A 26,399-nucleotide genomic window follows, 5' to 3' on the forward strand; every position below is an offset into this window, starting at 1 on the left:
GAATGAATGAATTCTGAGCCCTACCCAGGGGGCTGAGTGACCGCTGCCCTTAAACTGTTCTTAGGCATGAATGACCTTGACTTCAGGTCACATAACTGACCCTTGGCCCCTAACCATATGATTTACCTTGACCCCAGGTCCCAGGGCTGAGTGAGCCCTGGCTTTAAAAGATAGGACCAGGGCTTCCCTGGTGGCGCAGTGGTTGAGAGTCCGCCTGCCGATGCAGGGGACATGGGTTTGTGCCCTGGTCTGGGAAGATCCCACATGCTGCCGAGTGGCTGGGCCCGTGAGCCACGGCCGCTGAGCCTGCGTGTCCGGAGCCTGTGCTCCGCGATGGGAGAGGCCACAACAGTGAGAGGCCCGCGTACCGCCAAAAATAAATAAATAAATAAAATTTAAAATATAAAATAAAATAAAAGATAGGACCAATGGACCATGTGCCAGCAATGACCCCAGGTGATCTGAGTGACGGGGCCTCCACTCAGGGGATCTGGACCCGACTGGAGTCCTCTTCCCAGGTACCCCAGGGGGAGCCAGAAACCCCTCCCCGTCGGCGGAAGGGGAAGGGAAAAGGGAAGAAAAAAGGGCGAGGTCGTAAGGGGAAGGGCAGGAAGAAGAAGAACAAGGAAGTTTTGGCCCTGAGCCCACCTCCTGTCTCCCTGGAGAACCAGGTAAGGGGTCTGCGGTATCTCTCCCCTCTGTTCTTTGGCCGCCCTGCTTCTGGCCTCTGATCCCCACTGACCCCTTGTGCCTCATCCAAGGTCTCTTCCTCTTGTCTCCAATAACCGACCTTTGACTTCTCTCAGCTGACCGATCACTTGTCGGGGGGTCTGGTCCTGTCTTAGGTGCTCTTTCGTATCTCCCTCCCAACTTCCAGTTCTGCGGGGGGACTAGAGGGAGGGAGCACACCCAGTCGAGTACCTTGTGATTAGGGGCTCTTGATGAGGGCTACTGTTTAAGGGGAGCCACTAGCTGGGGTGAACGATGGGTTCGTTAGTTAGTGTGTCATCGTTTGGGGTTGACTGGTTGGGGTCATGGGTGAGGGTTATTCATTGGGGGTCGCTAGCTGGGGGGACACTATTTGGCCTCCCTGATGGCGATTGCTGGTTGGGGGGGATCATTGTAGAGAGATACTGACTGAGGTTGATGTTCGGGGGTTTCCTAGTTGGAGGTCGCTGTTAGAGGTCATTGATGGAGGCCGCTGTTGGTGTTATTGGGGTCTGTAGTTTAGGGTTAATGGTGTGGGGCTCATTGCCAAGGATCACTAGTTGGGCAAGTCCCCAGTGGGGGACCACTGATTAGAAGGCACTAGTGGAATCACCAGCTGGGGTCACTAGCTGGGAGAGTGCCTTTCAGGGGATCATGGATGAGATAGTTTGGGAGTCCCTGATGGGTAATTAGTTGGGAAGTCATTGATGGGTCACTGGTTATAGGAATAACTGGTGGGAGGCCAATGATTTGGGTTATTAGTAGGTGTGTATGGGTCATTGGTTAGGTCCCTTAGTGGGGATCACTTGTCATGGGTCATTAATTGGGGGTCATTAATGGGTCACTGGCTGTAGGAATAATTGGGGGCCATTAGTTGGGGGCCACTGGTCGGGGTCCTCGGTTGGAGGGTCACTGGTTGCACTACATCTGCTCGCCACATCAGTGGGGAGAAAGAGGGTTATCACTTCAGCCTAGAACAGACACCAGGAGTAGCCTACCCTTTCTCAGCCCCTTCCTTAACCTTCACCTGGGCCCCCATCACCTGCTGTGCGCCCTTAACCCAGTTCCTCTGCAGCTGTCCAGGCCAGGAGGACCTCCCACTCCTTCTCTGACTGCGCCCTGGCTGGCTGACAGACTGCTGAGATCTGCCTTGAGAGAGGACATATGGGATAGGCTTCCGGGAGTCTGGCCCTGAGTGGTGGACATTGACCCTGACCCCTGGGCTTTGGAGCCAGCCCCGCTCTGCCTTCCAGGCCTTCCAGACCTGCCAGCCCTGCCCCTCCTCCACACACAAGGGCTCTCCCTGCTGGCTGTCCTTGTCCAGCCAGCACACCTTCGCCTGCACTGGCCAGCCCCCTGCCCCATACCCCTCTGATGTTTTTTGGGGGGAATCCTTCTCTGTCCCCCTCCCTAGACTGGGTGCTCTGGGAGAGAGAGTCTGTCTCCTCCTTCGTCTCCCTTTTGTCTTGATTGTCCTGACCCCAGACCTGGTACCTTCTCTGTCCTTCCTCCAGACCTCCACTGACATCCCCAAGACAGAGACACCAGCTCCAACTCTGCCTCCGACTCCCACGCCTTTGGTCATCACCACGACTGTGGCCATTGGCAGCAACGTCACCGTCCTAGAGGTTGTGGGAAGTGGACGAGGCTGGAGGGGAAGGTCCTGGGACAGTGGTGGTGGCAGACAATGAAGAGGCCAGGGGTAAACTTTGGTCTGTCCCAATGTCCTCAGGAGAGCTTGGACCCTGACAATGGAACTGAACTGGGGACCGTGGAGACGGAGTTAGCCAGAGAAGAAGAAGAAGAAGGTGGTCCCACCATGGGCCCCCACTTCCGGGCAGCAGAACAGTCATGGAGGACTGAGTTGCAGATCTTTCCTGTGCGTCTGGGTGGCTGGGTTAGCTGCAGGGGGAGGGACTCCTACCTGGAGCCACACATAGCTGCACTCTCTTTTTTGCTTTCTTTTTATCTTGCCTAGAACGCCTTCCCACCACCCCAGCGCAGTTGACAAATATTTATCTACAGATACTACGCTAATGTGACAGGCATTGTGCTAATGAATGGCTCTGTGGGTAGGGTGATTCATCTGGTTTTTAGCCTAAGCACGATGAAGAGCCACTTGAGATGGAATACCATCTGACTTGGGAGTTTTCAAAGCTCTCTCTAGCTGCCGAACAGCATATGGACTGTAGGGGGAGCCAGAGGGGCAGCAGGGAAACCAGTAGTTTATGCAAAACAGAGTGGTGACCTGGATGAGGGTGGTGGCTGTAGTGGTGGTGGTGGGGATAGAGAAAAGTTGGACAGACTGGGGACATGACCCATTTTGCTCTTGCTGCTGTATGTGGAGAACAATTCAAAAATGACTGGGTAGATGCGCGGTGGCACCACTGAGTGGGATGGGGAAGCCTGACGGAGGAGCAGGTGGAAAAGTGTCAAGGATCTCATTTTGGATGTGCTAAACTGGCAACCCTTGTTTGATTGTCAATGCGGGTGATTGGTTAGAAAATTCTGGAGTTCAAGGAAGATGGTCTAGCCTGGAGATAAAGACTTGGAGCTCATCAGCGGAGAGATGCTATCTTCAGCCAAGGGATGAGATTGCCTAGGAGCATAAGGCAGACAGAGAAGGTGTCTAGGTTCTAGCTTTGGTGTTGGACAGGGGAGAAGGTGAATAATTCTAACCATCTTACTCTGAGTGCCCGTTATGTGCTAAGCATTGTTTTAGCTTCTTTATCTTCCCGTGGGATATATACAGTCGGCATTCGCCCACACACTATGCAGGTGAGGCCATAGGAGTTGAATAAGTTGCCCAACATCACTCAGCTTTTGAGAGGCAGCTCCAGGATTAGGACTCCACAGTATGCCCCAGGGTTCATGTTCCTTACCTTGCTGCAGCATGGCCAGCTTGAAACTGGCGGATGAGCTGCTCAAAACATACTGGTTGAAGAAAGGACAGCAGAGACAGCTCAGAGGGTGGACTTTGTGCACGCATGCGTGCCTCTGTGTGTGTGTGTGTGTGTGTGTGTGTGTGTGTGTGTGATGAGTGGGAGGTAAGTTAGCTGAGAGTTCTCTGTCTGAGTTCCAGGGCTCACACCTCTTCTCTTTCCATCCCCTGCCCCAGGGCGCTGGGGAGAAGGGAGAAAAAGGAGAACCGGCTGTGATTGAACAGGTGAGGGGCTTGGGGCTGGAGGACGTGGCGGGGTCTATGCTAGAATGGGGGTCACACTTATTTCTCCCCAAGGGACAGCAGTTTGAAGGACTTCCAGGAGGCCCAGGACCCCAAGTGAGTCATGGCTGCATTCCCCTCTTCTTGTCTTTTACTTCCAGTTGGGGTATTTGATCCTCTGGGGTGAGGAGTTGGGGTGTAATGTTGCCAGATCATTTGAAGACGATTGGATATTTGAGGCTCAAAAGATGAGTAAAAATAGGGGTTGAGATGTAAAGTTGGAGGTTTATATGTGTCAGTATAGTATTGAGGGGCCAGGGGTGGCTCGGTGATGGGGTAGGAAGGTCAGCATGGGGTCAGTGTCAGTGGTGGTTTGGAAGTCAGCCTGGCTCAGACTTTGCATTTGTCATGACCTCTGTTCCTCTGTCCCCAACAGGGGGTGGTTGGCCCCTCAGGTCCTCCTGGCCCGCCAGGATTCCCTGGGGACCCTGGTCTACCGGTAAGAGACTTCCTCTGCGGTGTAAACTCCTGGGAAAGTGAGGTTTCAAGTTGGCAGCATGGCTGCGACTGGAGCTGGCTCTGACCCCTCCGCTTCATCCTCCTCCCCGTCTGGGAATTATCATTCTGTCTCCTCTTCTGTCTCTGGGAGGGGGCGCTATCCCCTGCCTTTCTCCTTCTGTCTCTATCCCTGAGTGTCTTTCATCTCTGTCTTTCTCCCTATGTCTCTGTGCCCGTTTCCTCGTCTCTCTTTTGTCTGTCTCTTTCTGTTTTTGTCTCTTCCACTTTTTATGACTCTTTCTCCTTCCCTCCATTTCTCTTTTTCTCACCTTCTGTCTCTTCTCTCCCTCTCTCTCCCTGCCTCCATCTTTCTCTGTCTCTCCCTCCTTGCCTCTCTCCATCTCTCTACCTCCATCCCTCTCTGTCTCTGTCCCTCTCTCAGGGCCCCGCTGGCCTCCCAGGAATCCCTGGCATTGATGGGATCCGGGGTCTACCAGGCACTGTGATCATGATACCGGTAAGAGGGAGATAGGGTGGCACAGCCTTGGGGAGTAGAATCCTGACCAAGGAGGGGGGGCCTCTCCTGGAGGCTCCTCTCACTACTAGCTGCCCCCTAGTTCCAGTTTGCAAGAGGCTCCCTCAAAGGACCCCCAGTCTCCTTCCAGCAGGCCCAGGCTCAGGCACTCCTGCAACAGGCTCAGGTGAGTGGAGGATAATTGGGAGGTTGTCAGGGGGTGATGGGAGGACACTGAGAGAATGACAGAGATGGGAGATGGTGAATAGTCAGGAGACGGGTGTATATTTAATTTCTGATGATGGCTTTGTTCCCCTGTATCTTCAGCTCTCTATGAAAGGCCCCCCTGGCCTGGTGGGGCTCACTGGGCGCCCAGGCCCCGTGGTGAGTAAGAAGGCTGTGTGGAGGGGGGAGTACATCAGTGGAGATGACTCTAACTCAAACTCCCTCTAAATGCATTACCTTATCTTTCTTCCTCCAAGGGCCTCCCTGGGTATCCAGGTCTGAAAGGAGAGATGGGAGAAATGGGGCCACAGGTGAGATTGGTGGGGGTGGGGACAGGGTTGATGGGAAGGGTCTTCTCACAGGGCTACAGGATAAAGTGCTAGCTGGGGAAAATGGCAAAGCGGCTGGGGTTACCCTTGCAATCACTGACATTTTTCTTCCTCCTTTCCTTTCTCTTCCAGGGTCCCCGAGGACTTCAGGGACCTCATGGACCCCCTGGCAGACAGGGAAAGATGGTGAGTGACTCCTAGGTCCTCAGGTCATCCCTTCTTCATGTCCCAACACCCAACAGGAGCCTCAGCTCTGTGCTCCCAGGGTCTGCTGGTGTCATTGGTGGGATAAGAGCACTGAGGACAGGGAATGACAGTACACTGAGGGTGTGACAAAGGAATCTGGCCAGGTCCCCGAGTCTGGGAGGACTTGCAGAGGAATGATGCTTGAACTGAGATCTGAGGTATAACCAGGGAAAAAGGAGAGGAAGGGCATTCCAAGTAGAAAGAACAGCACATACAAAAGAAAAGACTGGCACATTGGGGGAAATGATGAACAGGATAATTCCAGATATATTTTTTAAAATTTATTTTTTGGCTGTGTTGTGTCTTTGTTGCTGTGTGCAGGCTTTTCTCTAGTTGCGGTGAGCAGGGGCTACTCTTTGTTGCGGTGTGCGGCCTTCTCATTGTAGTGGCTTCTCTTGTTGTGGAGCACAGGTTCTAGGTGTGTGGGCTTCAGTAGTTGCAGCACACGGGCTCAGTAGTTGTGGCTCACGGGCTCTAGAGCACAGGCTCAGTAGTTGTGGCACATGGGCTTCGTTGCTTCGCGGCAGGTGGGATCTTCCCGGACCGGGGCACGAACCCGTGTCCCCTGCATCGGCAGGCGGACTCGCAACCACTGCGCCACCAGGGAAGCCCCTCCAGATCGTTTTAAAGTGCCATGAGGAACACACAGCAGGGAAATTAATGGAGCCTGAACATGAGTGTTCTTAATTTTTGTGATGCTGATAACTTGACCTAGAGAAAGGGCACTAGAGCTAAGGAATAATGGTTGGGTTTGAGATATATTTAAGAGGTTAAATTGGTACATATAGAAGCCCCCAGCATAAGACACTGCATGAGGAAGGTGCTCGATACATGGTAGTAGATATCTTGATGATGTCACCTCCCCCCCCCATAGGGCCGCCCTGGAGCAGATGGGGCTCGAGGCCTCCCAGGGGACACAGGACCTAAGGTAGGTGATGGGGCCAGGCCTGGGACTTGGAGGGACTGTCAGGGTAGAGGATTCAAAGCTCAGCTGGCGTTTCTTTCTTTCTTTTCTCTTCCAATTTATTTTAATTAATTTATTTAAAAATATTTATTATTTATTTATTTATTTTGGCTGTGCCAGGTCTTAGTTGCGGCATGCGTGTGGGATCTAGTTCCCCGACCAGGGATCGAACCCGGGCCCCCCTGCATTGGGAGCACGGAGTCTTTCCCACTGGACCCCCCAGGGAAGTCCCTCAGCTGATGTTTCTTTGTGCAGGGTGATCAGGGCTTTGATGGCTTGCCAGGGCTGCCTGGAGAGAAGGGCCAGACGGTGAGTGTGTGAGACCCCTCCCCCACATCCAAGCCCCCTCCCAATGTTCATAACACCCTCCCCACCCCCAATATCAGAGCCTCCGTTCCTGGGTCTGAGTCCTCACCCCTAATACCCCATCTCCTTTCCTGGGGGCTGGTCTCCACTTGTTGACTCTGAACTGCCCTCTGTGTTCCCCACTCCAGGGTGACTTTGGTCATGTGGGGCAACCTGGCCCCCCAGGAGAGGATGGTGAGAAGGTAAGTTTGGAAGAGAGTTAGGGGGTGGTTTGGAAGCTAGAAAGCCAGAACAGGAGGAGTAGAGCATTCAGGAACCTGGGGGAGGGGTGAAGGTCTGCGCTGGAGAGTCAGGGGACCCCAGGGGGGCTCAAAGCGACAGGCTGAGAGTTGTGGGGTTAGGACTAGAGTTAAGAGGTTAAACCCAGGATTGCAGGTCCAGGATTGGGGTCAGGGGCCTGAATCAAATCACATATACGCAGTCGGCTGGATCCTGCCACACACTCTGACTCTGAGATTCCCTGGAAGGGGCTGCCGATATGAGAGAAGGTGATTCTCTGAGGGTTATACCTCCCCCCTCCCCAAGTCATATGCTTTCCCACAGGGAGCAGAGGGACCTCCGGGGCCCACCGGCCAGGCTGGGGAGCCGGTGAGTATCAGGGACCCCTGGGCCCCTTGCCTGGCACAGGGGAGGGAGTCAGGACTCATAGGACCTCAGAGCAGTGATGCTGGAATAACATTCCTACCTCCTTGCAGGGCCCCCGAGGACTGATTGGCCCTAGAGGATCCCCTGGCCCCTTGGGACGCCCGGTGAGAATGTCGCTGTCTCTCTACATCCTGTTTGTCTTTTTCTCACCTTTATCTCCTCTGCATGTCCATTTCTGTTGCCTGGATTCTCTGTCCACTCACCTTTTCACCTGTGCCTCTCAGTGTCTCAGACGCAGGCTCCTGTGCATGGGTCTGCCCTGGTCTCACACCCTCTCCTCCCCCAGGGTGTAGTTGGAAGTGACGGTGCTCCAGGTGCCAAAGGAAATGTGGTATGTGTTCTGATCCCTGATGCGTTCTGACACTCTGACCCTAGGACCACCCATATCCTTGTCCACTCCCATGATCCCCCATTTCAACTTCCCTGACACCTCAACACCATAATCCCTTGCAGCTTCACAGAACCCTCACTTTCTCCCCAGGGTCCTCCAGGAGAACCAGGCCCCCCAGGACAGCAGGGGAATCCCGGGTCCCAGGTTTGAGCTATCTTTCCTGACAGAGGGGGCGGGTTGTCGTGGTGCTCAGCTGAGGCCATAGACCACTCCTGGCTTCCCCAGCCTCTGTACTTGCTGCTGCTTTCTCATGCTTTCCTTCTCCCCCTTTTAAAAAATATTTCCAGGGAATCCCCGGCCCCCAGGGACCCATTGGCACTCCTGGGGAGAAGGTGAGTGACAACTCTCCCTCCCTTCCCTCTCCTCCCCCAGCATCTTTTCCCTTCAACTCTGCCTGCAGGAAAATCTTCCCACCAGGGCCCCTTTTGTGAGCCCTGGATAATGACAAATTGCAGCATTCCCTAAATAAGCTCAGAGTTACCAAATGTCATTGCTGGGGAGGGGTTGATGGCCAGAAACAGAACTGCACCAAGGCTAGATCAGACGGGGATATTGTCAGGAGAGAGGGGAACCCTCAGAAGCCAATCATAGAAAATATTACCAAGGCTCAGGGGCCAGGAAATCCATTTGTCTCGGGTCTTGTGGTGTCATCTTTCTTCCTCTGCACATCTGTTTCCATCTCCCATGAAAAACAGGCTTCTTTCTATTTCCATCTTAGTCTGTTCTTACCCCAACTTCTGTTTCTACACACCCTTGTGCTGCTCTGTCACTATTTCAGTCCCCAGTTCCTTATGACCTTACAGTTTCTTTATCCAAATCCATCTGGTCATAGTTTCTATGAGGCAAGATATCCGTTACCTCAAAATTTCAGGAGAGAATCTGATTGGCTTATCTGGGCCAAGTGCCCGCCTCTGGACTTGTCAATGGTTTGCAGGACATAGGAAGTCACCTCAGGCCTGCCTAGGCCCACACCCACACCTCTTCAGGTGGAGCTGTGGGTTGGAGGTGCTTCTAAAGGAAGAGGTGTGGCTGGGGATCCCCCCACCCCAGCGTGTCTCTCACACTGTTTTTCATCCCTTGTCTCAGCCCTCCCAGAAGCAGAGGATTTCTGAGGCACAGAGAGGAGAGAGAGCTTGTCCAGGGTCACATAGCAAGTTTGGAAGAGCTGAGGATAGGTTTCCTGGCCAGTAGGATCTGTTTTTTCTCTACCCTTGAGGTAGCTGTATGTCTGAGTAGGGACGTTCCTGGTGGAATGCCAGGCTCTGAGACCCTCTGTCTTCTACTACTCATCTTCTTTTAGGGTCCCCCTGGGAACCCAGGAATTCCAGGCCTCCCAGGATCTGATGGCCCTCTGGTGAGAACTAGATTCTGGGAGAAGGAGGAAGGAGAAGCGGGGAGGCTTGGGAATTTGGTTGGCATATCAGGTCTCGGACAACTTAGAATGTTTATCTCCTAGGGTCACCCAGGTCATGAGGGCCCAACAGGAGAGAAAGGGGCCCAGGTAAGTGACCTGGAGACGGGCTGATTTGGGGATGAGGGTTGGCAGGCAGGGCCAGGAGTCAGGGGCTATTAATGAGAAGAGAGATGAGGGCACTGGGAACATGGAGGGGGGAAAACAGGATGGCACTCATCTTATGTCCATCTCAGGGTCCAGCAGGGTCGGCAGGCCCTCCGGGCTATCCTGGACCTCGGGGTGTGAAGGTAAGTGATACTTGGGGCCTGCAGATAGAGTTTTTTTTTTTTTTGGCCGTGCTGCGCGACTTGTGGGACCTTAGTTCCCCGACCAGGCATCAAACCCAGGCCCTCGGCAGTGAAAGTGCGGAGCCCTAACCACTGGACTGCCAGGGAATTCCCTGCGGATAGGGTTGATTCACCAGCGTTGACCTCTGGAAGCCAGCTCTATCAGAAACTCCTGTGATGAGAGGAATCAGTCTGCCAGGCAAGGTGTGGTAGAAGTGACAATATATAGCTACTCTGGAGCTGAAAAGCCAAAGTGTAACAGTCCAGCATGGTTGTCACCTTGTAGTTGAGAACAGGTAAAGCCATTAGAGGCTGAACCCATTTCACTGTGAGCACACACATCACATCCAGGTCCAGGTCAGCACACTGTAATCAAGCAGAGGGTTGTTTGAAAGCTCAAGCCCAGAGCCATACAATCTGCAAGCCCAGAAATGCTAAGACGAGCTGAGGGCTGTACTGAATAGAGCCTCACTGTTGACCAAGCGCAGGGACATTGGAATTCACATCTGTATGGTAGCCGAGTGCAGTTACACTGTAGCCAAGTACAGGTATCCATTACCTGTAGTCTAAAAACAGAGTTTGATGGTAGCCAAGAGCTGGCTCCTCCTATTTTTGCATTATAGACAAGCTTAGTTACACTATAACCAAGGAGGTGGTTCTATTGTAGCTGGCCACAAAATCCTGTGGGTGTCCAAACTCAGAGTTCCATTGTAGCCAGGCATGGTTTTCTATATGTAGTTGAAGGCTATGTTGTCGCTGAGTCTAGCTACATGGTAGCCATGGCCAGAGAACAATTGTAGCCAAGCTCAGTTACATGGTGGCCAATGAATTGCCCTGTGGCTAGAGACAGTCATGCTACTGTCAAAACACACAGTTAGGGCTTCCCTGGTGGCGCAGTGGTTGAGAGTCCACCTGCCGATGCAGGGGACACGGGTTCGTGCCCCGGTCCGGGAGGGTCCCACATGCCGCAGAGCGGCTGGGCCCGTGAGCCATGGCCGCTGAGCCTGGGCGTCCAGAGCCTGTGCTCCGCAATGGGAGAGGCCACAACGGGAGAGGCCACAACAGTGAGAGGCCCTCGTACCCCAAAAAAACAAAAAAACAAAAACAAAAAAACAAAAAAAAAACCACACAGTTATATTGTATCCAAGTATAATTTTGTTGTAGTCACTGAGTTCGGTTAATATCGTGTCTCCCTGTGGCTGGAAACAGTCATGCTATTGTGAAAACACAGTTGTATTGTATCCAAGTACAATTTCATTTTAGTGGCTGAGCTCAGTTACACTGTAGCCAAGTGCAGCTTTTCTTGTGGCCCAAGCCCAGAATTTGGCTTGAGCAGCATCTGGGCTTGCACTGAGCAGTCTTGCTATAGCCAAGCACAGACTCCCCTTGTTGCCAAGCACAGAGTTGCATTGTAGCCAGCACAATGGGAAACATTCCTTTGCCTTTAGAATGCAGCCGGGGCCTGGAATGTTCATCCTCTTTCTCCTGCCAGAAGGAACTGTGGACACAGTGTCCCCGGGAGATGGGAATCAATTACTTGGAAATTTGGCCTTCCCTGCACTCCCCCACACAGATGACCTTGGGAGGCTGCCAGTGGGAAGGGGCGGGGGAGAGGCAGCCTCTTGCACACCATACTAGCAGACTTTGGGGAAAGATAATTTCCTCTGGGGCTGACCCTCACCCCCCCTTCCTCCAGTCTGACATCCGCTTGGGACTCTCCTGGCTGTTTCAGGGCAGGGGACTGAGTCCGGGGCCCGAGTCTGGGGCCCTTCTTAAGTGGGGGGAGGGGGGACCTGAGAGCTTTTATATTTTTCAGGGTACCTCTGGCAACCGGGGCCTCCAGGGGCAGAAAGGAGAGAAGGTGAGAAGGGAGGGGATTCCTTGAGGGGGGAACCCTAATAATGGGGCTCTGGCTGTGTCCCTTCCCTGAAGCCTGACATCTGATCTCTGTACTATCTTCCACCCAGGGAGAGGATGGCTTCCCAGGCTTCAAGGGTGATGTGGGGCTTAAAGGCGATTGGGTAAGATGACTTCCAGAGGAGGGGTCTGGTGGATCTGGGGGACTTGGGAAAGAGAGGGAAGGGGTGAACTGGGGCAAAGACAGGAATGACAAAGGGACTGATGTCAGGGCTTCTCCTTTTCTATTCCAGGGGCAACCCGGACCCCCAGGTCCTCGGGGAGAGGATGGTCCTGAAGGGCTGAAGGGGCAGGTGGGGCTTGCTGGTGAGGAGGGGCCCCCAGGCTCAGCTGGGGAGAAGGTGAGTGGACCTGGTCACCCCCTCTAGTCTATACCCCAGCTTCTAGCCTGCAGGCAAGGTGTTCCCTGGCCCTTTGCCTTCTGCCCTCTGCTCTTTTATCTCCAACTTTAGGAGGCTCTCAGCTCCTTCAATTCCCCAGCTCAGCATTACAGAGCAATTCCACGCACTTCATCTTATTTTTATCCTCATAACCACCACAGGCAACAGACGTTTTTACCCCCATTTTACAGAAAAAGAAACTGAGATTTGGAATGGTTGAATGAGTTGCCCAAGGACATACCCCTAGCAGGCAGGGGCCAGGACTTGAACCCATGTTTCCCTGAATCCCCCCCCCTCCTACCCCTGCAACCATGCCCCAGCCTTCCTACCCCTCCCCCACTTACCTCCAAGTTGCAGTCTCTGACCTTTGTCCCATAATCTCTCTGCAGGGCAAGCTTGGGGTGCCGGGTCTCCCAGGTTACCCAGGACGTCCAGGCCCTAAGGTCAGAAGCTAGCAGGAGGGTGGTGGGCAAGGGCAGGGTTCAGAGACTGACTAACATCTGGGGGTCCAGGCTGTGGTCTGAGGGTGTGAGCTGTCCACCCCATGGGGCATTGAAAGTGTAAGATGTGGGCTTTGGCATCAGACGAACTTAGGCTCAAATACCCAGCCTTATCTGCTAAGTGACCTTGAGTAAGTCACACCTTACCTGCTAAATGATCTTGAACAAGCCTATTGAACCCATTTTCTCAGTTACGAAAGGGAGATACCAGTAGCATCTACCTCATCAATTTGATTATGATAAAATTGATGATTTTGGTGATAATAAAACTGTAGGGTCCTTCTTATTTGGTATGATTGAGGTTGGTTCAAACAAGTCAGTAAGGAGGGGAATCATAAAAAATACATATTTTACATATCTTGAATTAATTATAACTTAGAATGTACTTATGTAAAACTGTACATTTGGCTGCCAGTGTTTTGATGAATGAGGCTATTGGTAAGATATCTTTCCGCCTAAACCACACCCATATTACATCACTGATGATTTATAGTTTTTTGTTACATAAGGTGGAGCAGAAACGCAAAGACACTTGGGAAGAAATCTGAGTACAGAATCCTTCTTGAGTTCCACACTTTTGGTATCTCGATCTAGCAGTTATCTTGCCCATGCCTAATTTGACAGTGTTTTTTTTTTTAGTGACTTCCCTTTACATTGAGTCTTTTCCATTTAACCTAGATATTACAGATATCTTTCTTTTCCTTTTCTACATTTCATCAGTTTTTGTAAGGTTTCATTAAGTCACATGACCCCAATAGCAAGGGCAGCTGACATAAATAGGTTTGGGATTAACTCAAGGTATCAAAACTAAGAGCAGAACTCAGTCTGTTTTAACAGAAATTCATGGGAGTTAGAACAAAGCCTCCTAGCCAAGACTGATCAGTGCGTCTTGGGCAACAAGCAATGAATACTTTACAGGAGGCCTGATATGTTGGCTTAGTTGAGATCAGTGTCTTATTCAGCTTGGGTTGCTAGAGTAAAAATACCTTAGACTGGGTGATTTAAACACAGAAATTTGTTCTGGAGACCAGAAGTCTGAGATCAGAGTGCCAGCATGGTTGGATTCTGGTGAGGGCTTTTCTGCTGGTTTGTAGATGAACATTTTCTGTCTTTGTCCTCACATAGGGGAGAGGGAGAAGGAAAGAGAGAGAGAAAGAGAGAGAGAGAGAGAACAAGAGAGAGAGAGAGAGAGATCTAGTCTCCTCTTCTTCTTATAAAGACACTAATCCCATTCACGAGGGCCCCACCCTCATGACCTACTTACTTCCCAAAGGCCCAACCTCCAAATATTATCACACTAGGGACTGAGACTTCAGCATATGAATTTTGGGAGGACACAAACATTCAGTCCATAGCACTTACTAATAATCAGCATGAATAACAAAGACAGCTAATATTTCTTGAGCACATACTATGTGCCAAGTACCTTTAAAAAAAAAAAACCCACTTTCTATATATATCCCATTTAATCCTAACGAAAACCTTGTAAAGGAGGTATTGTTGGTATCCCCAGGCTACAAAGGAGACTGATGCTCAGAGGGGTCAATCCATTTGTCCAGGGCCACACAGCTACTTTAGTGATGGATCTAGGATTCAAAACACAGTGAGCGGTGAGAGGGGATATCAGAGCGTATGATGTTTTCCCTCAGGTCAAGGGACGATGGGCAGGAAAGCAAGTACTGGAGGCAGTTAATTAACAAGTATTGAGTAAGCCACCACCATGTGCCAGGCAGTAGGGAATAAGACCAGAGCATTATGTCTTAGTCATTGAATAAGTAAACAGATGAGCAAGGTCATTTCAATATAAATATTATAGGGGAAACAAAATAGGACGTGATAAACAGAGCATGACTTGAGGATGTGGTGGTCAGGATGATGGCAGAAGGCTTCTCTAAGGAGGTGATGTCTGAATGAGATTTAAATGATGAGGAGTAGCTGGCTTTGTGGGGATCTGAGAGAAGAGCATTTTAGGCAAAGGCAGCCAGTGTAAAGGTCCTGAGGCAGGAATGTACTGGTATCTGAGTAGCATTAAAGAGGCCAGTGTGGCTGGAATGCAGTGAGCAAGGAAGGGGCTGCTCACTGGGGCTGGAGGGGCCAAAGAACTTTCTGGAATCACTGCCCTGGAAATGCCTGAAAAGATGGGGTGGCTGAATGGGGTGAGGGGCTAACGTCACCCACTCCTCACACCCATGTCTTCTCTCTCATTCTCTTTGCTCAGGGATCTATTGGTTTTCCCGGGCCCCTGGCACCATTAGGAGAAAAAGGGAAGCGGGTGAGTCGCAATCCAGGGGTCAGGGGAGAGGGAAGGGCTTGCATGAGAGGAACAGAGTGTATGGCTGTGCGTGATAGCACGTGAGGCCCTAGGTGGCTGTGTCTATGCCTGGAAGCACTTGTGTGCACACGTATTGCCATGTGCAATGCAGGGCACGTGTAGGTGATCCCACCTGGCATTACAGCAAATGTGCCTGCGTGTCTGTGTATGCATGTGGATCCTGTGTGCCTTTCAGTACAGATTAGATGGGGTCTGAGTGCTGCAGCCTAGGGGCCTGTGACTGGGTGAACGAGGGCACCAGCTGCACGTACGTTGTGTGACTATGGGCATACATGTGTGAGGGGGTATGTCGAAGTGTGTGAAAGAATAGGGAAATACACATATGTGTGTGTTTCTGCACACCTGGGGGATTGTGTATACATGCATGCGTTGTTTCGCTATGTGTGCACTGTAGCTGTGTAAATGGACATTGTGTACATGCACATGAGGGTTTGTATACTGCTGTGTTTATCAGGACCGTGTCCTCACATGATCCATGCACATACGTGTTTACACTGGATAGACACGTGTGCAAGGGACATATTACATGACAGGCTCCGAGTGTCATCTCGAAGCCGCGGCCCCCCCTTGCATGCTGCGATGGCATGCAGTCATGTGTGCATACCTTGCAGCTGTGATAAATAGGTGTCTGTGTGAGCAAATGTGCTTGTAGGTGTGGACCTGTAGGTGCAATCATAATATAATTGGGTGCCTGTGATCTTTGCGTAGTTGCATGTGTAAGCTGTACTTATGCGTGCGTGTGCGTGAAAGGCTTGCAAATGAATGTGGGGCAGGCATCTTTCCAGGTCTCTGACTGGGTGCATTTGTGTGTTTGTGTCATGTATTTGCACCATCACCGTCTTCTGCTTCCCCCTCATCTAATTTACATTCCAGGGGAAGGCTGGGCAGCCAGGCCTGGAAGGAGAGCGGGGACCACCAGTAAGAAAATGGGGGCAGGGCTGGAAGGAGGGGCTGGCTGCGAGAGGAGAAGTGGGCGGGAAGAGGGTTTGGGTTACTTCAGGTAGTCATGGTGGGGGGACCCAGAGGACTCATCCTCATCTCCTAGGCTCCCCCACCCTCTCACTTCCAATGTTTGCTTCTTTTCTATCCAGGGCTCCCGTGGAGAGAGGGGGCAACCAGGTGCCACAGGGCAACCAGGCCCCAAGGTATGGGGTGGGTGGGTGGTCAGGCCCCCCAAGCAGGCCCTCTGCCCCGGGCTCACCAAGTCCCACCCAATACCTCCTCGTTGAGTTCGTTCTGCAGTCTGAGTGTCATTCATTCTATCCTAGGGTGATGTGGGCCAGGACGGAGCCCCTGGGTTCCCTGGAGAAAAGGTGAGTGAGTGAGTGAGTGTGTGATTCTGGGTAGGAGACAAGCTCAGAAGGTGGGGAGACGTTATAATGCAGAATGCAGAAAAAGCACAGCCTCTGAAGTCAGAGAGCTGTGAGTTCAAGTCTTAGCTCTGCCATTCACCTGCTGTGTGACCTTGGGTGAGTCACTTAACCTCTCTGTGCCTCAGTTTCCAACTCTATCAAATGGGAATAACCACAGTCCCCATCCCAAAGGGCTGCAGTGGTGAATGAAGCGACAACCTGTGCATAGAATGCTTGACCCCATGCCTGGCCTGCAGGAAGCACCCAACATGCTGTTGTCATTATGTGGGACTCAGGGGCAGGCGGGAGGGATGAGTGAACGATTTCTGCTTCCATTTCAGGGCCTCCCAGGTCTGCAAGGCCCTCCTGGGTTCTCTGGACCAAAGGGTCCCCCTGTAAGTGAGCTCACCCTGCTGGGGGGAAGGGGGAGCCAGGCAGTGGGGGGACTCCTTGTTTGTGCCTCAACTCTCTCCCACCTTGTCCCTCAGGGCCCCCAAGGGAAAGACGGGCAACGTGGGCACCCTGGACCTAGAGGAGAATTGGTGAGAAACCCTTTGACCTCTGACCCATGACCCCATTAGGCTCTCCATTTCTCCCCCTCCATGACACCTCCATTTTTTTGTTGTTTTTGTTTTTTGTTTTTTTTTCATGACACCTCCTTTTAATGTTTCTCCTCAGGGCTTCCAAGGTCAGACAGGCCCACCTGGACCAGCTGGTGTCGTGGGTCCTCAGGTCAGAGTGGACCCCACAGGTCTCCCTAGTTTTGCACCAGTTCGGGGATACTTGGGGGAGGGGGAGGTGATCTCAGGCAGACCCCCACCCCAGGCCACCTCCATTCAAGATGAGCCTTCTTCCTCTCCAGGGAAAGACGGGAGAAGCAGGGCCTCTGGGTGAGAGGGGGCCCCCAGGCCCCCCTGGATCTCCTGGTGAACAAGGTCTTCCGGGCCTGGAAGGCAGAGAGGGGGCCAAGGTGAGACCCTGCCCCGCGGGAGATCTCATCAAGTGACCCCAAAGGTCCCTCAACATCCCCACGGCACCTCCAGGCTCAGAATCAACACCATGGGGCAGGGGGCCCAGACTCACAGATTGAGGGGAGACGCCCTCTTCTCTGGAGTCTGACCTCCCTCTTCTGCACTCCTCCAGGGGGACCTGGGACCACTGGGACCCTTTGGGAAGGAAGGGCCACCTGGACGCAGGGGCTTCCCTGGTCCCCAAGGAGCCCCCGGGGACCCAGTGAGTATCGTTTGGAGCCCCTCCTGAATGTGCCTGGCTGGGCTGTGAAGCAGAGGAGGAAAGGGGGGCCCAGGGGAGGGGCAAATGTGATAGTAAAGTAATGGCTGCAGGAGGGACAGATCCCTGAACCTCAGTGGCCGGGAAGCGGGTGGGAACTCTGAGCCCCCCAGAGTGAAGACAGGACCCGGGGGCACCCCTGGGAGTCTCTCGACTGTGAATCATCTCCTCCTCAGGGACCTACTGGTTTGAAGGGTGACAAGGGCCCCCCCGGCCCCGTCGGGGCTAACGTAAGTGTAAACCCGTCTGCTGTGTGGCGGGCAGGGTGCAGGGGTCTCAGGGTTTCTGGGAAGCTGGGTATTGTCCTCATCAAGTCTGCTATTTGGGGAGCCAAACAGGTCGGGGTCACGGCCAACTCTGCCGCTCACTGGCTGGGCAGTCGTGTCACTGCGCGAGCCTCAGTTTTCCTTGTCTGTAAAATAGTCCCATCTCTTAGATGATCGTAAATCTCAATGAGATGATCCGTTGGGCAACTTACCTGCGTATCAGACATCAGCGTTTAAAAACCTTCTTTCAAAACAAAAAACAAAAAACAAAAAACAAAAAAAAAAACCCTTCTTTCTCCTGGAGTTTACTACTATCTAGCCAGGGAGATAAGGGATCAGCTGCGATGAATGCCACAAGGCAAATAGCGCAGAGTAAAGGGGAGAAGGGGAGAGCCGTTGAAACAGGCAGGCCAGAGAAGGCCTGAGAAGGTGACATTTGAGCTGAGACCTGAAGGCGGTGAGGGAGGAGCCATGTGGGTGTCTGGGTGTGCCAGGCAGAGGGAACAGCATGTGCAAAGTCCTGAGGCTGGAGGAAGCAGTGAGCAGGGCTGTGTGGCTGGAGAGGAGTGAGCCTAGGGTGAGTGGGAAGAGATGAGAGCATAGTCGTGCAGGACCTTGTGGGCTGCCAGGAAAACCTTTTTTTCAACAAGTGGGGGTGAGAGCCCCAGAGGGATGTGGGCAGGGAGGGGAGGCACGTGCGCTGACTCAGGTGTTCACAGCGCCCTCTGGCTGCTGTCTGGGGGAATAGATTGGATGTGCTGGTAACCACCTAACTCAGGGCCTGACTGCTTGAAAACCCTCCAATAAATGAGAATTACCACTACTGCTATTATCCCTGACCCTTCACCCCTGTTTTCAGGGCTCCCCTGGGGAGCGCGGTCCTGTAGGCCCACCAGGGGGCATTGGGCTTCCTGGCCAAAGTGGAGGCCAAGGCCCTGTTGGCCCTGCAGGCGAGAAGGGGTCCCCGGTAAGTGCCTGCCCCCCATCCCCCAGGCATCCCCCAGACCCAGCCCTCTACATATCAGGAGCTCATTTCTCCCCTGGCCCCGACATACCCCTTTCCACTCCGCCCATCAGGGTGAACGCGGCCCCTCTGGTCCCACTGGCAAAGACGGGATCCCAGGGCCCCTGGGGCTTCCTGGATCCCCTGGAGCTGTGGGGCCTTCTGGCGAGGAAGGGGACAAGGTGAGAGAGAGTTCATGGAAGGGGAGGGGCTGGGGGGAGGATGTGGGTAGAGGGAGGCATGATCCTCCCTCATCCTGTTTCCTCTGCAGGGAGAAGTGGGAGCCCCTGGTCACAAAGGCAGCAAAGGCGATAAGGGGGATGCGGTGAGTGGGGGGCCCCAGTGAGGGGGGTGGTCCTCGGGGAGGGGAGAGGGATGTGGAGGATGGCCAGGGGGAGGCCACGGAGCTTCCTGCCTTCATGAGACCCATCTTGACACCTGCAAGTAACAGAAGCCACTCAAGCTACCTGGAATAAAGGGGCTAACTGCACCCCCAGCTTCCCTCCGGAAATTCAGCCGCAGCACCCAGCATCAGGGAGCCAGCTCAGTCCCTGGGTCCTGGTGGGACTTTTGGGCAAACGTTCTGATGGGCCAAACTTAGGACACATGCTCTGTCTGGTCCCATGAGTTGGTAGCTAGGAAGACAGGGTTGGGGGAGGGAAATGCAGCTTCTTGGTGGGGGGAGTGGACAGGGGTGCAGTGATTGACATCTCTAGTGTTTCCACCCCCCCCAGTCTTGAACCTGAGGGGTTTTGGGGGTTTTTTTTGCTGTACGCGGGCCTCTCACTGTTGCGGCCTCTCCCGTTGTGGAGCACAGGCTGCAGACGCGCAGGCCCAGCGGCCATGGCTCACGGGCCCAGCCGCTCCGCGGCATGTGGGATCTTCCCGGACCGGGACATGAACCCGTGTCCCCTGCATCGGCAGGCGGACTCTCAACCACTGTGCCACCAGGGAAGGCCCCGAGGGGTTTTTGACTCTTTTCCCTCCTCCAGGGCCCACCCGGACCAACAGGGATACGGGGTCTTGTGGGACACCCAGGCTCCCCGGTGAGTGATCCCAGTTTTGTGGCCATCCCCTGGATCCCTAGTGGGAAGGGACAGTGTTCTCCATGGTGACTCAGGCCCAGACTCAGCCCTGACACTGACCTACCCCTCCATGCCAACACTCAATATGAACTCACCCCAGAATCTGACTCAAACCTGACCTCAACCCCTGAACCCCATCACAGCCCTAATCTCAACACTGCTTGTGACCTTAACCTCAATCCCAACTCAGACCTGACCTTCACATCCAACAGTAGCCGAACCTGACCCAATCTTACCCTTAACCCCAGTCCTGACCCACCCTCCAATGCAGACCCCAAACCTGGGCTCAAACTCTGATTCTACCTTGGCCCTAACCTCAAACCCTACCCTACATCTCAACCCCATCTGGACCTTCCCCTCATCACCTTAACTGACCTCAACTTGACCCTGACTCACCACCCAATGCAAAGTTTTTAGAAAAACGTTGACTCAACCCTTGACTTCATTGCTAATCTCTGACGCTTAACCTGCATCCCCAACTTCAAACCCAGTCCTGACCCTCTCCAAACTGAATCCCAGCCCTGAGCCTCAATCCTGACTTTGACCTTGAGCCTCTCTCCGACCCCTGACACAGACCCTAACTGTGCCTTGCCCTGTCCTCCCCCCAGGGGGCAGATGGGGCTCAGGGACACCGGGGACCTCCAGGCCTCTTTGGGCAGAAAGGAGATGATGGAGTGAGAGGCTTCATGGGGGTGATTGGCCCCCCTGGCCTGCAGGTAGGTGTCTGAGTTTGGGGGTACAGCCTCTGGTCCTTCCCACTTTGTGCCCCAAGTTTGCCTCTTTGTTCCACAGGGGATGCCAGGCCCTCCTGGAGAAAAGGGGGAAGTTGGAGATGTAGGGTCCATGGTATGGACAATGGGGGAAAATGTGGTGGTGGTGGTAGGGCGGGGGTGGCCATTAAACCAATTTGGGGGGGTCACAGGTCACATTGTCATTTTAAGGATCATGTGGGTCACCAGCATCAAGGGTGGTGTTTGTGATTAGTGGAGCTTTGAAGGACCATGGGGTCACTGGATGCTCTTCTGACTGTCCCACAGGGTCCCCATGGAGCTCCAGGCCCTCGGGGTCCCCAGGGCCCCAGCAGATCAGAGGTGAGGACTCTGGGGGAGGGCAGGATGCCTCAGAGGTGAGGACATAGCTTTCCCAAGAAGGGGCTGTTGGGATTGCACAGTCCCAGCTGTACCCCTTGCTGTCTCTCCAGGGTCCTCCAGGGCTGCCTGGAGGAGTTGGTCAGCCTGGAGCAGTGGGCGAGAAGGTGAGAGAGAGAGAGAACAGGAGTCTGCCTGGGGTGGGGAGGCACGACCAGTCCTGCCTGGGGGCGGCTGCCAGGATGGGAACTCTTCTCACCTTCACTTTGCCTCCTGCAGGGTGAGCCAGGGGAGCCTGGAGACCCGGGACCCCCAGGAATCCCAGGCATCCCTGTGAGTGACCTTTGTCCAGTGTCCCTGCACCCATCTCAGGGAACCCTGACCCCTGGGCATCTAGGGCCACCATGACCTCTGCAGCCCTAAGTCACCCACTGACCCAGGACCTACAGGCGTCCCCCGTTATCTTGATGACAGAGCCCTGAAAGGTATCAGGGTTGCTACACAAAGTTCTCTAGGTTGTATACTGCACAAGGGTGTAGGGCAGAGGAGGCAGGTGGGCCTCAGATCTAAACCACAAGCCCCGGCTTGGGGATGAGTTGCCCAGAGGGGATCCCTTTTCTGATTCACTCCAGGGTGGCACATGGGCTAGCCCAAATTTGCCCATGACCTCTGGACAACTGGATCATCCTGACCCCTGACTCCTATAAATCCTAGATTCCTCTGACCTCTGACCCTTGGGCAGTCTAGGCTACTCTGACCCCTAACCCCAGGAAAGCCCCAGGCCACCCAGATTCCCGAGTCCAGGTATGCTAACCCTTGACCCCTGGAGAGGCCAGGCACCTCTGAACTCTGTTTCTGAAAAGGGGCCCAAGGGAGAAATTGGTGAAAAGGGGGATGCAGGCCCATCTGGGGCAGCTGGACCCCCGGGCAAGAAAGGCCCCCCCGGAGAGGATGGAGCAAAAGGGAACGTGGTGAGTCCCGGGGGACATGGAGGGAGAGACTCGGGGAGGAGCACATGTGTCACCTTGAACCTGCTCCCCAACTTCCAGCCGGGGTGGGGGGGTCCCGTCCTCCAGTGTGCTGATTCCACAAGCAACCCGGAACATGGCTGAGTAAATGACTGATTGAATGACAGAATGAATCGATATAAAAATGGAGTGGTTATATATCATTGCAGTAGGGGAAACTTGATTCCACACTGAGTTCTAACAATGCTGGGAAGGTCAAGGTTGAGACTCATGCTAGGTCAGAGTTGGCTGATGAAGGATTTGCCATCAGGGCAGAGGTGGAGCCCCTCCCACCATGGCGATGGGGCTCGGGGTTGGGATGGAGGACAGCAAGGAGCTTCGGAGTCTGAGGGACCTTGATTTGAATCTCACCACCCCGCCACTCGCCGAGTCCTTTCTCTGAGGTCAGTTCTATCTGTGAGTCCCAAGCCTAGAGGATGCAGTGAGATGATGCATGGAACATACTTAGCTCACATTAAACACGAGAATGTTCCTTCTACCAGGGCTGGGATTTTGTGTTTTGTTCACCAGTGTATCCCAGCAACCAGAACTGTGTCCGGGCACAGTTAAATGAATGAATGAATGAACGCTCCATCATTCAGAGATATAATTATCCATCATTCTGTGTTCCAGGGCCCCACAGGGCTCCCAGGAGACCTAGGCCCCCCCGGAGACCCTGGGGTTTCGGTGAGTGTGACCCCTCCTTACTCGAAAGCCTAGCATATTCCCTATTCTGTTCCCATCTCCACAACGCCCCCACAGACCTGGGCAAGGTCGATGGAGGAAATAACCTTCGCATTCCTCCAAACCTCACCCCTAAATTCTCATGTACCCCCATGACCCCTTCTGACTTTGTTCCTCCCACCACAGGGTCAAGACGGCCCCCCAGGGGAGAAGGGAGACCCTGGAGATGTGGGGGGACTGGTGAGTAGGGGAACAGAGGATGTGGTGCATGAAGAGGGGGGTCGGGGCTGGTGGGTGGGTGAATTGGGGGGTCAGGAGAGTGGGTTAATGAGGTACCCAGGGCCCTTGTAGATGCACCTGCTTTGCCTCTCTGGGTCCTCACCGTGAATGTGAGTAGCTTGAGGGTAGAGGCGGGAGATGGCTGGTGCCGGGTGATATGTGGGGAAGGCTGTCTTCACATCAAAGGCATCCTGATGGGGATGTATATATACGTATAACTGATTCACTTTGTTATAAAGCAGAAACTAACACACCATTGTAAAGCAATTCTACTCCAATAAAGATGTTTTAAAAAAAAATAAAAAGGCATCCTGAAACCGTCATCCTCAACTACCCTGCTGGTTATAATCTCCAGGGTCCACCTGGTGCTTCTGGGGAACCCGGTCCCTCTGGGCCCCCTGGCAAAAGGGTGAGTGATGAGCACCCCACCACCACCTCCTGGCTGCCCTGGCTCCAACTTTGTTCCATTCACTCTCACAGCCCCCCACTCCCCCTTACAAACCCCCCACTCATCCCCAGAGCACCCACTCACCTCACAGCCCCCCACTCACACTTTCTCCCCTAAGGGTCCTTCTGGTCGCACGGGTCGAGAAGGCAGAGAAGGGGAGAAAGGTACCAAGGTGAGTGCCCCCTGCCAAGGGGTGGGGGGGCTTTTTCCTGACCTGTCAGCCAACAGTTGGGCCATCAGAATGGGGAGAGGCCTGGGACACCACGGGTGCTCCAGTTCTGACCCCTCCCTGCTGGTTCTTGGCTGGCGGGTCAGGAGGCAGCCACCCCCTGACTCTCTCTGCCCCCTCCCCTGCCCCTGTGCTTTTCAGGGGGAACCAGGTCCTGACGGGCCTCCAGGGAGGACAGGCCCAGTGGGGACTCGAGGGCCCCCTGGGCGTGTCGGGCCTGAGGGTCTTCGAGGGATCCCTGGCCCTGTGGTGAGTGGGGTGGGAACAGGGACAGGGCGGGGGGGGGGGCGGATCCTGCCTTCCTTATGTGCTCCCATCTTGTAATTTCTCACCATAGTTAGAAGGAGCTGACCCTGGTGGGCAGCGGGACATCCACATTGAGTTCTGGCAGAGTTCAGCCCCTCATGTTCTGCTTTGCCCTAGGGTGAAGCAGGCCTGCTGGGACCTCCTGGACAGTTGGGCCCTCCTGGCCCCCTGGTAAGAGACTTCTTTGTCCCTGAGGTCCCAGCACTGGGAACCACACTGGGCATCCAGTGAGCATCTAGTGACCGTGGGTGCTGATGCTGCAGACTGACCACTCATTGACTGTCCATCTGATGGTCAACCCTGACCATCTATACTAACCATCTCTTCTGATCACTCATCTCAGTGATCTACACTGACTGACCATCCACATTGGCCCTTCGTCTTGATGGTCTACACTGACCACACAGACCACCTATCTTAATAGCCTACACTGACCATCTACATTGATGCTGACCACTGACCATCCAAGTTGGCCGTGCTCCAACGAACCCCTTCATTCATCTCTCATCATCCCTCCTCTTTCTTGACCATCATCCCCATGACCACTTCCCTGGTAATTCCATTTGAAACCTGGGTAATTTCCCATTTGACCATCCCCCCAATCACTCACATGGACCTTGAGGCTTTCTGTTTGAGACTCACCAGCTGACCCTAACTCTTCTTCCAGGGGCCCTCTGGACTCCCAGGGCTGAAGGGAGATGCTGGCCTCAAGGGGGAAAAGGTAAGGATACCTCCTTCCATTATTCTCCTCCCCCACTTAACCCCCCTCTCCTCCACCCTTACCTCCCTCTGTAGCCAGAGGGCTAGGAGATTGGAGTCTCCTCTACTACTCCAAGGCTCTAGGAGAAAAATCTCCCAATCCCCCACCCACACTTCTTCCCCAACATGTGCCTTTTTTATCCTCCAGGGCCACATCGGATTAATTGGTCTCATTGGCCCCCCTGGGGAGGCTGGTGAGAAAGGGGATCAGGGTTTGCCAGGAGTGCAAGGCCCTGCTGGCCTCCAGGGAGAACCTGTGAGTGTGTGTCCTGCCTCGAGTGGGAAGATTATGTTCAGAGGGTGGTGGGAAGGCAGAAGTGGGGCTTGTTTGGAGACTGTGGGTATGGGGATTCGGGAAGCCTGGGTCTAGAATGATAGGGGTTGTGTCTGGAGAAAATGGGGGACTCTCTCTGGGGACTTGAAGGTTGAAGTCTGCATCTGGGGTTTGGGGTCTTCTTTGGAGGGAACTGGAAGCCTGTCTGGGGGATGTGTCTGGACCATAGGGATGAACCCTAACAATGATGACTCTGATGTCCTTTCTCCAGGGTTCCCCTGGTCCCATCGGCTCTCTGGGCCACCCTGGACCCCGAGGTGTGGTGGTGAGTATGAGGGATTTGTGGGGTGGGGTCACCTTGTTGGGCCAGCCAGGACTCCGGCTCTCCCTGTCTCTACCCCACAGGGTCCTCCAGGACAGAAAGGTTCAAAGGGGTCCCTGGTGAGTACTCACTGTTCCCTTGGGCTCTCACATCCCAGCTTCCCAGCCCCCTTCACTGCGCTAGGACCCTCAGGGCCTTTGCATTCATTCATTTATTTATTCAGTCAGTCAGGCATTCAACAAGTATTTCTTCAACACCTACCATTGTATTTTATCAAATCTAAGATGCCATCCATTGTAAGATGAGCCATTATTTTATAAACTGCTATGGAAGAAAACAGTTCTACCAAGTAAACTATGACTTGTCACAGATGTTAAGATGATGACTTCAGAGGTGTTCACATATAGAAAGAAAATGTGCAGTTTATTCTTGGTGCTGAAAATTGCATGTCCTTACCCCCAGTGCTGTGTGTGTGTGTGTGTGTGTGTGTGTGTGTGTGTGTGTGTGTGTGTGTGTTGGCAGGCAGAGGTCTCCATACACAGAGTTCACACCCAAATGACTTCTCCCTACAGGGATCCCAAGGTCCCCGTGGAGACACTGGACCCCCAGGTCCCCCCGGCCCCCAGGTGAGTTACCCAGGGACTATGTTGGAGTGTGTCCCCCCTTGGGTGCCTCAGTGCCCAGAACTGGGTGGAACACCAGGTGTTCAGGGGGTGCAGGTGGGGTGGGAGGTGGCCCCAAAAGCTGAAGGAGGATCTGGGCTGTGTGTAGGGCGTTGGGGGGGACATCCATGGGGGCTCTGACCGTATCTCGTCATGTCCATCTCTCCTGGCCTTTCTCTGTCTCTATCTCAAACACTTGTTTCACTATTTTATCTTTGTTTCTCTCTTCCGGGCGCACCCTCTCTCTGTCTCTCTCTGTCCTTGTCTCTCTCTCTCTCTCCTTTGCTTGACTTTGTGGTTCTGTCTCTTTTTATCCTCTCTCCACTTCGACCTCTCCCCATCTCTGAGCCCTTCTGTCTCTCTCCTTCCCGTGTCTCTGTTTCTGACTGTTTATTTCCCCTTGTCCCTGTCTCTCTCTCTCCCTCCC

At 53.7% G+C, this 26,399-nt stretch overlaps 1 protein-coding gene across 1 annotated transcript in view; it reads left to right on the forward strand.

Moving 5' to 3' along the window:
• The window catches only part of COL5A3 (collagen type V alpha 3 chain), a 39,935-nt gene that overhangs the window by 6,037 nt on the left and 7,499 nt on the right, over window positions 1-26,399 (forward strand). Inside the window, exons 6-60 of the mRNA XM_089905496.1 lie at window positions 519-671; window positions 2,223-2,336; window positions 2,441-2,587; window positions 3,827-3,988; window positions 4,308-4,370; window positions 4,812-4,886; window positions 4,987-5,070; window positions 5,211-5,267; window positions 5,366-5,419; window positions 5,570-5,623; window positions 6,558-6,611; window positions 6,903-6,956; window positions 7,142-7,195; window positions 7,557-7,601; window positions 7,709-7,762; window positions 7,945-7,989; window positions 8,140-8,193; window positions 8,337-8,381; window positions 9,350-9,403; window positions 9,506-9,550; window positions 9,697-9,750; window positions 11,606-11,650; window positions 11,757-11,810; window positions 11,940-12,047; window positions 12,476-12,529; window positions 14,805-14,858; window positions 15,792-15,836; window positions 16,010-16,063; window positions 16,187-16,231; window positions 16,612-16,665; window positions 16,759-16,812; window positions 16,949-17,002; window positions 17,133-17,240; window positions 17,414-17,503; window positions 17,737-17,790; window positions 18,686-18,793; window positions 18,904-19,011; window positions 19,101-19,154; window positions 19,822-19,875; window positions 20,523-20,630; window positions 20,707-20,760; window positions 20,952-21,005; window positions 21,116-21,169; window positions 21,282-21,335; window positions 21,866-21,973; window positions 22,643-22,696; window positions 22,880-22,933; window positions 23,328-23,381; window positions 23,539-23,898; window positions 24,073-24,126; window positions 24,623-24,676; window positions 24,863-24,970; window positions 25,260-25,313; window positions 25,394-25,429; window positions 25,883-25,936. Coding sequence (XP_089761622.1) covers window positions 519-671; window positions 2,223-2,336; window positions 2,441-2,587; window positions 3,827-3,988; window positions 4,308-4,370; window positions 4,812-4,886; window positions 4,987-5,070; window positions 5,211-5,267; window positions 5,366-5,419; window positions 5,570-5,623; window positions 6,558-6,611; window positions 6,903-6,956; window positions 7,142-7,195; window positions 7,557-7,601; window positions 7,709-7,762; window positions 7,945-7,989; window positions 8,140-8,193; window positions 8,337-8,381; window positions 9,350-9,403; window positions 9,506-9,550; window positions 9,697-9,750; window positions 11,606-11,650; window positions 11,757-11,810; window positions 11,940-12,047; window positions 12,476-12,529; window positions 14,805-14,858; window positions 15,792-15,836; window positions 16,010-16,063; window positions 16,187-16,231; window positions 16,612-16,665; window positions 16,759-16,812; window positions 16,949-17,002; window positions 17,133-17,240; window positions 17,414-17,503; window positions 17,737-17,790; window positions 18,686-18,793; window positions 18,904-19,011; window positions 19,101-19,154; window positions 19,822-19,875; window positions 20,523-20,630; window positions 20,707-20,760; window positions 20,952-21,005; window positions 21,116-21,169; window positions 21,282-21,335; window positions 21,866-21,973; window positions 22,643-22,696; window positions 22,880-22,933; window positions 23,328-23,381; window positions 23,539-23,898; window positions 24,073-24,126; window positions 24,623-24,676; window positions 24,863-24,970; window positions 25,260-25,313; window positions 25,394-25,429; window positions 25,883-25,936 — 4,032 coding nt within the window. The remainder of the gene's footprint in view (window positions 1-518; window positions 672-2,222; window positions 2,337-2,440; window positions 2,588-3,826; window positions 3,989-4,307; window positions 4,371-4,811; window positions 4,887-4,986; window positions 5,071-5,210; window positions 5,268-5,365; window positions 5,420-5,569; window positions 5,624-6,557; window positions 6,612-6,902; window positions 6,957-7,141; window positions 7,196-7,556; window positions 7,602-7,708; window positions 7,763-7,944; window positions 7,990-8,139; window positions 8,194-8,336; window positions 8,382-9,349; window positions 9,404-9,505; window positions 9,551-9,696; window positions 9,751-11,605; window positions 11,651-11,756; window positions 11,811-11,939; window positions 12,048-12,475; window positions 12,530-14,804; window positions 14,859-15,791; window positions 15,837-16,009; window positions 16,064-16,186; window positions 16,232-16,611; window positions 16,666-16,758; window positions 16,813-16,948; window positions 17,003-17,132; window positions 17,241-17,413; window positions 17,504-17,736; window positions 17,791-18,685; window positions 18,794-18,903; window positions 19,012-19,100; window positions 19,155-19,821; window positions 19,876-20,522; window positions 20,631-20,706; window positions 20,761-20,951; window positions 21,006-21,115; window positions 21,170-21,281; window positions 21,336-21,865; window positions 21,974-22,642; window positions 22,697-22,879; window positions 22,934-23,327; window positions 23,382-23,538; window positions 23,899-24,072; window positions 24,127-24,622; window positions 24,677-24,862; window positions 24,971-25,259; window positions 25,314-25,393; window positions 25,430-25,882; window positions 25,937-26,399) is intronic.

The sequence above is a fragment of the Delphinapterus leucas genome, unplaced genomic scaffold (assembly GCF_059928025.1).
Source record: "Delphinapterus leucas isolate spDelLeu-1000000601 "Yukka" unplaced genomic scaffold, BTC_Dleu_Yukka2 spDelLeu_asBTCV2_sq25, whole genome shotgun sequence".
In the NCBI taxonomy this organism is placed as follows: Eukaryota; Metazoa; Chordata; class Mammalia; order Artiodactyla; family Monodontidae; genus Delphinapterus; species Delphinapterus leucas.